We start from the raw sequence: 11458 nt of genomic DNA, 5'->3' as shown, positions 1-11458 counted from the left end.
ACACCCTAATGATTGGTTGACAAATAGGTGCAGCCAGTGAGAAGCAACTTGAAGGCGACTTCATAAAAAACTGCAGGACCTTTGATGACATGTTTTTTTGTACATGTTCATGCAGTCGACGTGTAGCCATGCAATCGACATGTAGTTTACGTTTATTCCTCCATAATGCATGCAACATACTGAAAGGCAGTGACCAACAATGATCCACTCGAACGCGTCCAATTTCTTCTTCTACTTCTATGGATGGATCAGTGGTATTCAGCTGTCATTGTCTGACTACCACGACCTATTGGCTTGGAGAGTTGGGTGGAGAAAGCAGAATGCGTTGGTGAACGTTGATGACAGTGTAATATAGGCCACAGCTACATTTCCCAAATAGTTAATTCACCCTTTTGAAAATGTATCTATGAGGAAAAAATGTGGTGTTTTATTGTTTTGACTCCTTAAAAATAAGGCAAAGTACTTTGAGGTTGTGTGAAACTCACCTTGCCCAGAGGAAGGTTAGTAGAGTGCCCCCTGTAGGGCTGTGAATAACTGTCCTCAGTCTCCCAATCCCAAAACATTGGCCCCTCTTTCCCATTGGTGTTGATTTTATCAGACACCAGTCCAGAGCATCACAAATGCCCACAGGGTGGTGCATACAAACAGACAAATATAACAGACAGATTGACACACCAAATTTGATATTAAATGGACATGTGTCCATTGTGTAATGGAGAGTGGGGTAAATTGGGCTAAAGGGTCTGAGAAGGAAGAAACCACATGGAAAAAGTGGTAAGCAAGTTAGGTCCAAGAAAACTTATCAGCATAGCAGGTATTTACACTTAGTGTACAAAACCTGAGAAACACCTGCTCTTTCCATGACAGACTGACCAGGTGAATCCAGGTGAAAGCTATGATCCCTTATTGATGTCACTTAAATCCACTTCAATCAGTGTAGATGAAGGGGAGGAGACAGGTTAAAGAATGATTTTTAAGCCTTGAGACAATTGAGACATGGATTGTGTATGTGTGCCATTCAGAGGGTGAATGGGCAGACAAAAGATTTAAGTGCCTTTGAATGGAGTATGGTAGCAGGTGCCAGGCACACTGGTTTGAGTGTGTCAAGTACTGGAACGCTGCTGGGTTTTTCACACTCAACAGTTTCCCGTGTGTATCAAGAATGGTCCACCACCCAAAGGACATCCAGCCAACTTGACATAACTGTGGTAAGCATTGGAGTCAAATTGTTTCCACGTAACTTGTCAACTTATTGTGACGTGGAATCTACAGGATTATGTCATCATGGTATCCAATTTTCAACATAGACAAACCTTGTATAAAATGTGTTGGATTCACATCTCAACCAAAAATAAAAGTTAAAGAAAAGGATTAAATCAGATCAAACTGTATTTAAAGTGCATTTAAAGTTTGATTTGATTTAGTCCTATTCCTCAACTTAGATTTTTGGTTGAAATGGAGACGTGAATCCAACATATCAATTATTAATTTGACTGGAATTAAAGCCAGACTCAGTGGCACAGATGGAGCTATCCAAGCTGAAGATATATCTCCTTTAAATGTTTAGATTTGGTTGCGTTGACAACCAAACACAATTCACTTTTGCAACACGGTAAAGAGCCTATTAACTTGTCGACAAGTAAAAAAAATGATACACTACATGGCCTAAAGTATGTGGAAACCCCTTCAAATGAGTGGATTCGGCTATTTCAGCCACACTCATTGCTGACAGGTGTATAAAATCAAGCACACAGCCATGCAATCTCCATAGACAAACATTGGCAGTAGAATGGCCCGTACCGAAGAGCTCAGTGACTTTCAACATGGCACCATCATAGGGTTCCACCTTTCCAACAAGTCAGTTCGTCAAATTTCTGCCCTGCTAGAGCTGCACTGTAAGTGCTGTTACTGTGAAGTGGATACGTCTAGGAGTAACAACGGCTCAGCCAAAAAGCTCACAGAATGGGACCGCCGAGTGCTGAAGCGCATAGTGTGTAAAAACTGTCTGTCCTCGGTTGCAACACTCACTACCGAGTTTCAAACTGCCTCTGGAAGCAACATCAGCACAATAACTGTTCGTCGGGAGCTTCATGAAATGGGTTTCCATGGCCGAGCAGCCGCACACAAGCCTAAGATCACCATGCGCAATGCCAAGTGTTGGCTGGAGTGGTGTAAAGCTCGCCACCATTGGACTCTGGAGCAGTGGAAACGCGTTCTCTGGAGTGATGAATTACGCTTCACCATCTGGCAGTCCGACGGACGAATCTGGGTTTGGCGGATGCCAGGAGAACGCTACCTGACCAAATACATAGTGTCAACTGTAAAGTTTGGTGGAGGAGGAATAATGGTCTGGGGCTGTTTTTCATGGTTCGGGTTAGGCCCCTTAGTTCCAGTGAAGGGAAGTCTTAACGCTACAGCATACAATGATATTCTAGATGGTGTCCACATACTTTTGGCTATGTAGTGTATGTTTGATTCACGTCTCCATCTCAACCAAAAATAAAAGTTAAAGAATAGGATTAAGCCAGTGGCCCAGATGGAACTATCTCATTTAAATGTTGATATTTTGTTGCGTTGTCAACCAAACACAATTCAATTTGACTTTTGTAAGACAGTAAATAGCCTAACATTAATGCTATCTTACAAACGAATATAACAGTATTTATTTAACCTTAAAATGAGGAACACATCCATAGCCACATTTTGAGGTTACTGTAACAGTAAACGTCTTATGTAATCACAGAAAGCGTTAAGGGTCGCAGGTCTGTAGAAATATTCACAATTGCTATAATAATCTGCACAAAATCTCAAATGACATTGATCATGCACCATGTACTTTAATGTTATCTCAACTAACTGCAATCCAGGTCATTTGGTTGTGGTATTTGATCAAGAACAGTGATAACACATTCAGTTGTATTTAAATACACAACATTTTAGACATTGATTTTCCATTGGAATTTGGTTGTGCTTTTAGATGGTTGAAAGCATAGTGATAACACATTGGGAATTCAACAAACTTTTGGCTGTCTTTTTGAGAGGGTGAAAATAGGTTGGAATCTCATTAATCAACGTATCTACCTAATATTACCAAATTCTCCACGTTGAAATGATGTGGTGTTCCCAGTGCGAATGTTTTAATCTGATTAGGCTACTTCAAAAGTCTCCTGTAGGCTACCTGGGCACGTTCGTCCACTCCACTCTAATATAATACCAGCATTCAGACTGATGAATGGAAAGAGATATCTGCTACAAAACACCATAACGTTTAATAACATTCGGAGATTGTCAAGCCAAGCCTTCGATACTGGGTACATGGTAGGGAGGGATATATTCTATTTTTGCAGAGATTGACATAGTCTATTTGATTGTGCTGTTGTAAATGCAAACCATGATTTTGAAGCGCCCGAAGTCGGTAATCGGTATGCAGGACTATGCTTTGCTTATAGGTTGTTTGGTGCATTGGCACAGAAACCTGTTGGTAGAAAATTAATTGCATATATTTTACATAATTATATAGCATCAACATTTTGAAAATCTGATTTCCCCCTAGCTGATCATTGTCTGCAGCTGGCTCTGATCATAGTGTAATGAAACAGGCAGAGAGAGTGAGCTCGTCCGTGGTGGTCGGCGAACCCTCAACCTTAGCCGTGCATGGCATCAAGTGCGCCACAAAAGCATGCTGGTAGTGGCAAAGTTGATGTTTATAAACACAGGGTCGCTAGAGTTGTTGTTATTTGTGGTCGTAAACATTATTTTTGAGTTAATTAAATGAAGGGGGATAGTGTGCAATTTATTTGACAGTACAAGGGGAGGCACCTGGAGTTGGACCCACCCCAGTAATTTTCTAACTGTCCCTTAATGACATGCTAAAGTGATCAACTTTCACACATTTCATGATGGTCTTCATACAAAATTATTACTTAACATTACTATGTGACTGTATTTTCTTATTACATGGTTACTCCATAGGTTATTCATTTAAAGTTATGCACAGGTGATGTAATGTGAAGTGTTTTCCAAACAACAATGACAAAGTCAGAGGTATTGACAGATCTATGTCATTTATGTGCTCCATGTAATTTGTACTGAGAGTCAGGGTGCATACGGTGGTGTTAGTTTCTCTGCTTACCTTGTCTGAGCAAGAGACGGTTTTCATCCTATTCAATGTAATTTCTCTGGACTCAATCGTTACAGCCAAGTGAAATAAAAACTCTCAGTGCAGTCTACACTTACAAGCAAACGTGTCTGTCTCTGTTCAAGGCAAGCATATCTGTCTACATATTGCTCTTTCTTTAAATTACCATTCTCTGGCATGTTTTTTTTGTATTTTACCCCCTTTTTCGATCGTCTCATCGCTGCAACTCCCCAATGGGCTCGGGAGGCGAATGTCGAGTCATGAGTCCTCTGAAACATGACCCGCCAAACCACGCTTCTTAACATCTGCCCGTTTAACCCGGAAGCCAGCCGCACCAATGTTTCGGAGGAAACACTGTTTACCTGACAACCGAGGTCAGCCTGCAGGTGCCCAGCCCGCCACAAGGAGTCGCTAGAGCGCGATGAGCTAAGTAAAGCCCCCCCACTTTAAACTTTGATAACAAGATAATAGATCTTGGATGACAAGATAAACCTATATTTGTGATTATTAAAGTGCAAGAGCCTGGAGAGTTTATAACTACAAAAAACTAAACGGAACTAGATTCAGATATTCCTATTGCAAATCAATGAGATGGATATAGGCTGTGAATAACAGGTAGCATTTGGGTTTAGACTTTTAATAACAGATCTCCATATACAAACTTGATACTGTGATATCATTTGCCACTAACTTCACCACCTCAGGCATAAGTGTAATAATGCACATTGAACAAAAAAACAATACATGCTATGGTTTGCTGTAAATGGTCAAAAAGAAAAACAATAAATGCAATGGATTTTCTTCCCTTGGCATAAAATGGTTAGTTCCATTCTCTTGCATTCGATCAGAGGGTAGTCTTCAGTGTACATTAAATTATTTTAGTGTTGATGGTTCTAGTGTCACCTTTTGCTATTTCACATAACTGTTATTAGGACATATAAATACTAATAAAATGGTAGCCCCTTGAACTTGCCAGAGTAAACGGTTCCATTATCAACAGTGTTCTTATCTTAACTGGCCAGATCCTAAACACACAACAAAGTCACATCTTCCCTACAAATTATTTTAGTTGGTCCACCACCATTTCTAGTCTGGTGTTATTACACCGGTAGCTTTGACTCATTTGTCAGTTGCATGCCTTTCAGCATACCGAACCTCAAACCCCACACATAAAATAATTTCTAGGTAAAACAATGGTTTGATGCAAGACCCACTGATCATTGTCATTTAACCAGGTTGGTAGAATATCATGGATATCACGTACACAGAATAATCCACAAATAATACAGCCGAGTTAGAATCAGTAGCTTGACATGACTTGAAATAAAAGCCATGTAAATTAACAAAACACAAAAGAAAATCACAACAAGACAAATTGCCTCTTTCCTTCTGTGGGCTAAAATGATGACTGTCGAACGTGCAAAATCTTGCAAGAGGCATTGCAGGTGTACGTGGAATGGAGCCTAGTGGATGCTACACTGCTTGGATGCGTACTTGGGTACAGTGTGTCACTCTGTGCAGTAATGTTAGGAACAAGTGTAATTGGGAGCGGACAGTCTCAGCTGAAGAGTACAGTAGCAGCCATAGGAAGACTGCGCTCCGTACTACACAAGGGTCAAGTCTGATGCCAGAGACCCTAAATGCGTCCGTCTTCATCGACAAACCAAACCAGTTTGCGTCAAGGGACATAACAAATCAAGGAACTCTATCACACAAAAACACTATCTTCAGGTCCCTAACTGCAGACATTCAATGTTAACTGTGTCGCTATGTACAATATAGGATCTTCATATAGTAATATTGTATTTTTTTCACTCGCTTGAGTCATTATTTCAATGCTCTTTGTCCTCTGTCTTTATAGAGTATTCGTATTATTTACAATATAAATTACTTCAGTCTTGTGCTAAGGTAAATAAATAAAATACAATGACCGTGGCTTTCGTAGTGTTTGCAGGTTGGAGAGGAGTCTGCCTTCTCTATGCTTCTGGGAAAAGACGGTCCCCGTTTTGTTTTGTAGTCTTTCTAAAGAGAAGCGGTGAGAGGCTGAGGAGAGGCAAGGGGATACATCAGGGGTGCAATACCGTGATGACAGGATGCAAATGCTGGCCCCTCTTCAGCCATGATGGGGGTTTGGTGGGGGGAGGAGGGGAGGGGCGAGTGCAAAGTTCCACTTCCAACTATACCACCGTGCCACTGGGAGAGTTCCCGTTCTGTGCTGTCAAGTTCTGGAGGAGGGGGCAGGGGGCAGGCAGCATCAGGGAGGGGAAAGAGGGGGAGAGAAAGGAAGAAAGGTTAGAGTCATGGCAAGTAATCCAGAAATACTCTCAAGGGCAGAAGTCCTATAAAATAACTTGGGAGTATAAACTAGTAAACGAAAAAGCTGATAGGACAGCCTACAGAGCATTATTCATTGATAGATGTTTTGCTGCCATAACGTTACGGACGCTGGGCGCAGGACTCACCACTTTACCCGGCCGTGCCCAGGTGCAGATGAGGCCCTCCTGGCACGCGGTGATGATGCAGTCGTCCATGAACACCAGCACGGTCAGCCTCTCGTGGGCGATCTTCTTACACACCAGGGGCTCCAGCAGGGGCACCTCGTGCATCCGCGGGCACAGGGTGGTGCCCAGCACCTTGGCGGCGTCCAGGCGACTGCTGCGTGGCGCTACGTTGATCTTGTCGTTGCTCTTGCTGATGTTGCCCAGGCTATGGTAGCGCTTGTGCTCCTTCTCCCCGCCCACCCCGCTCCCCCCAGACTTGTCCGACTTACGCTCCTGCAGGGAGAGCGTGGCGAAGCGGCCGATACTGAAGGGGGTGGCGTTGCCCCCTCCGCTCCCTCCCCCGCTCTCCGTCGTGCTCTGGCCCTTAGAGACGTTGGCCACGGCGGGGTGGGGGAGGGAGTTGGAGCGCGACAGGGAGCGGGGGAGAGGCAGGGGCATGGTGGGGGGCTGGTGGGGGTTAGTGGTGGGGTGCTGGTGGCCCTCTACCCCTCCACTCCCTCCACCTGTAGTGTTGTTGATGGTGCTGCTGACAGAGGGGGGGATAGTGGGGCCGAAGGTGTTGGTGAGGGCACGGGACAGGGGCAAACGCGGGTACAGCACGTCATCCGTCAGGTCCCACAGGCAGAACTGGGTATCCTGGCCCACCGAGCCGAAGCGGTAGGTGACGGAGGGCGAGCCGCCCTTGGAGCTGTGGCGGGAGAGGCGTGACAGCGTGCTGCTGGTGCGCACGCGGCCAAAGTGCAGCGGCCCCTGCTGTAGGTCCTCCTCGCTGCCGCTCAGCTCCATGGGCTCCTCGTCCTCCAGGCTGGTGGTGAAGGGGTCAAAGGCCACCACGTTCACCCAGGACTTGTGGCCGTGTCCCCGGGCCACCACGCGGCTTTCCGCGAATGACCACACCGTCACCAGGTCGTCCTCGCCACCCGTGGCCAGGTATTTGCCGTCGGGGCTCCAGGAGACGCACAGCAGGCCGCCAAAGTAACTCTTCATTACGCCCTGCAGCTCCATGGAGTCAAAGTGGAAGACGCGCAGGCAGCCGTCCTGGCCCACGCACGCCACATGCACGCCGTCCGGCGAGAAGGCAAACTCGTTGAGGCCTCCGTCGCCCACGGCCCAGCGCAGCAGCGGGTTTCGGGGCGTCTTCGTCTTGCAGGCGTAGACTGCAAAGCCCTCGCCCTGGCGGAGCAGGGAGTACTGCGGGGCGGCGGTGCCACACGGGTGCTCCACGTTGTAGAGGTAGAGGTGGCCACTGGCGTAGGAGGCCAGGAACAGGTTTTCTGACTTGGGCAGCCATTTCAGACAGGTCACCTTGGACTTGTCTATCATCCTCTGAAAGGCAACATGGGGGTGTGATGAGAATAAGAATTTGATATTAGCAACACTGGTACATTTGAAACGCTTATATGCTATGTTCAGTGACAATGGTAAGAGATTTATCTGAAAGAGGACGCCAGGTGTCACAACAGCTGTAACTAATATCTGAACGGTTAGAGGTTCTATGTCCTCCTAAACTACTGTGTAACAAAACGACAGCCTACATGAAATGACATCTGGAGTGAAAGACTATGGGTCGGCTTCCTAGTTCTGGACAAAGAAGCATGTTCAATAGAGATTCTTCATTCAAAGTGCTTTTAGTCCAGGACTAGGCTTTGTCCGGAAAACCAGACCTACAGTGCCCTCCGTAAGTATTGTGACAGTGAAGCATTTTTCTTATTTTAGCTCTATACTCCAAAAGTTTGAATTTGAAATAAAAATAATCTGAAACACAACCAAAACAAACAGCAAATGCATCCCAAAAATGTGTATAGTCACAAGCTTGATGTAGTCATTGCGTGCTATGAATATGGGACAAAATACTTCACTTTGTACTACTTTAATACACATAAGTGAATTTGTCCCAATACTTTTGCTCACCTATAATGGAGGGACTATGTACAAAAAGTGCTGTAATTTCTAAACGGTTCACCCGATATGGATGAAAATACCCTCAAATTAAAGCTGAAAGTCTGCATTTTAACATCATAGTCAGTCATGGTTTCCAAACTAAGTACAGAGCCAAAATAATAAATAATGCTTCACTGTCCCAATAATTACAGAGGGCAGTGTTTATCATCAACTTGTTTCTATGTTATGCTATGATAAAAGTGAGGCATGTTGGTATAAAGCTGAGCTATGTGACAGAGATAGAACAGCAGTGAGAGTGGATTTAGATCTACTGTGCCGGAGGAGGTTAATTGACAGAGGAGAAACCAGGCAAAGAGAGGTACTCTTCATCGTCACACTCAGTCTTCTGAATTTAATTAAAGGCCCAGTGCAGTCAAAATTCTGTTTTTAATATCATATTGTACAACAGCTGATGAAAAATGTTATCAGTGTTAAATCCTAATAGTTGCTGGTTGAAAATACTATCTACACAGGACCTTCTAATCAGCAGGTTTGCATGTGCAGTAGTTTCGGCTTTCCATGGTGACATCAGCATTCTGTAAATTGGTTAATAGACCAATAAAGAGAGTTCCAAACCTCTCTGTCAATAACAGCTAGTTTTCAGTTTTCCTAGCAACATTCTTGCTTGGGAAAAAATTGCTTTTTTGCAGAAAACTATTTTTTCCCATTTTAATGGAAATCTATTATAGTAAGGTACTTAATTGTTACCCAGAAATGATTTGACATTTATATAGAAAAACAGCTACATTGGGCCTTTAAGAACGTCATTCTCCAAGAAGGCAGGCAGTACTTCAAAAGAAGAGCTCTTAAAAAAGTATTTGCAGTGTTCCAAATATTCCTATGAAATAAAGCAAATGGCAACACAGACATAGGCTATAGCTCAACCCCCCTCCAAACACAGACAAGAAAACAGAGACAGACAAACAGAGACAGACACACACACACTTCCTCATTGAAGAGCTTGCTTGTCTCCTTCTTAATGGGGTCCAGGTATTGAACCTGGCCTGCTGAGAAGCCCACAATGAGGGCCACACTGTCTGCTCTGGCAGAGTACTGGTTGAAGTCATGGCAGGTGGGCTGGGTGCCCTTGTAGATACGCTTGTCTATGGGTTTACTGAGGTCCACAGCCTACACAGACAACACAGAGGGGGAGAGAGTTAGGAGCAAGCAGCTTTTAAAAAGAACAAGTGACAGAACCTTTTCAAAAATGTTTCCCTGTTTCTGTGTTCTACTTCAGTGTTTGTCCCCTTTGTGGAAGTTCAATTTGGTACATGTTTAAAATACATTTTATGAGTATAGGAGATTAGTTGAACTAAGCGTTTTATAATGAGATTCCCCCTCATTAAGGCATTTTTTGCATTAAAAACTACACGATTAAGTGTTGTGTAAAACTGGATGCAAACATTTGCTGTCACAAAAATGACGCGCTACATGTAACATCAATGCAGCTACATCCTTGCAACTGTATTTCTGAAATGTTGCAACATTGTTGCGTTCCAGCAACACCGTCTACACGCCTTTACGTGCATGCAACATTTTCTGTGGTCTACAGATGCTTAGCAAAACAATAATGAATGCACGACTTGATTGCCTCAAAAGAACGTGTTCACGATTTCTTTGGATATTAAATTTGGATTAACACCACTAGAGCAAACTAGTCTGGGACATAGCGACTACTGTCAACAGAGAAAATAGGTTTGCCTACAACAAACTAAAGCAAATTGGCTAACGTTAGTTTATAATAAATCTCAGTCGTCTATTCATTAATTGCATGCGCCGTCATTCAACTTACCTTCTTGATATTTGTGTAGGTGTAGAAATAAAGCTCTCTTCCGATGTTAAAACACACTCTCTCGGATTCTTCGCTCGGGTCCTCGGGCTGAAGCTTCACCATGGAGACCCTGACAGGAGGGAGGAAGCCCGCCGGAGAGGAGTTGGCTGCGGCATTGGAGGAGGAGGCAGCTCCGGGCCCCTGCACCAGACCTAAACCACCACCGGGTATCGAACCCGGTCCACCCCCGGGGCCCACCGTGGTACCTGCGGACAGACCCCGAGGTAGTCCGCCTCGTTGTTGTGAATCCGAGAGGGTCAGCAGTTTGTAAAAACCCTCTCTAGTCCTGAACTGGGATTTAATCTCATTGATATCCTTCAGAGCGCCTCCATCACCAGCCATTTTTAGTAGTCCACAATCAAGCTGCACAGGAAATTGAAATGTTGACCTGGAAATAATACTCGAAACTACAATGAAAATGGGAGAGACGGGCATAGTTAGTGAGCTTGTAGATCCAATAAATTAATGGGTCTTCAAGCGCATTTTTAAAAGACTGCTATTCAGTGAACAAGCTGAGATACCCTCTTCAAGCGTCATAAATCATTGGTCATGGTTGCCTAGTTATTACAGCCATCGGTAGCGCGCGCCCCCTAGAAGAGTGCGAGTGGTGCTGCAAATTCATGGGTATTGGCGAGCTGCGCTGCGCATTCGCTATACATCTGTAATGAGGCGCTACAACTAGGCTACTGATGTGTAGAATTAGGTGAATTAAAGTTTTGGTATTCATCCCTCTGGATGACCATCATGAACTAGTAAATCATATTCAACTTGTGTTAAAACTAAGTCAAAACCTCATCCGTTTGCAGCAACCTCCTGATATTATTATTATTATTATTATTATGATTGAAACAACCGCCCTTTCCTGTTATCAGGACAACTCACTAATTGAAGGAAGTCTTCAATGCAGTCTGCGCAGACCTCAGAGAGATGGAAGCTACAGTCAGAATACCTATGGGCAATTAAACTTGATGTCACTCCAAAAACACTTTCATGCACTGTGAACCCAGTTGGCCACTTGTTGACATTACAGTGTTATGAAAAATAAGT

General features: G+C 44.0%; 1 protein-coding gene across 1 annotated transcript; it reads right to left on the bottom strand.

Moving 5' to 3' along the window:
- Nucleotides 1-4747: 4747 nt before the first annotated feature.
- On the bottom strand, nt 4748-10992 carry LOC121567526 (WD repeat-containing protein 20). The gene is made up of 4 exons (XM_041877644.2): nt 10373-10992; nt 9526-9708; nt 6601-7965; nt 4748-6363 (listed from the first exon to the last, which is right to left on the bottom strand). The coding sequence occupies exons 1-4, from the start codon at nt 10844-10846 to the stop codon at nt 6316-6318; spliced, it is 2070 nt and encodes a 689-aa protein (XP_041733578.2). The 5' UTR covers nt 10847-10992; the 3' UTR covers nt 4748-6315.
- Nucleotides 10993-11458: the final 466 nt, after the last annotated feature.

Source organism: Coregonus clupeaformis, chromosome 6 (genome assembly GCF_020615455.1).
Source record: "Coregonus clupeaformis isolate EN_2021a chromosome 6, ASM2061545v1, whole genome shotgun sequence".
NCBI lineage: Eukaryota > Metazoa > Chordata > Actinopteri > Salmoniformes > Salmonidae > Coregonus > Coregonus clupeaformis.
The sequence above is the reverse complement of the archived record's forward strand: the minus strand, read 5'-3'. Positions and strand labels throughout refer to the sequence as shown.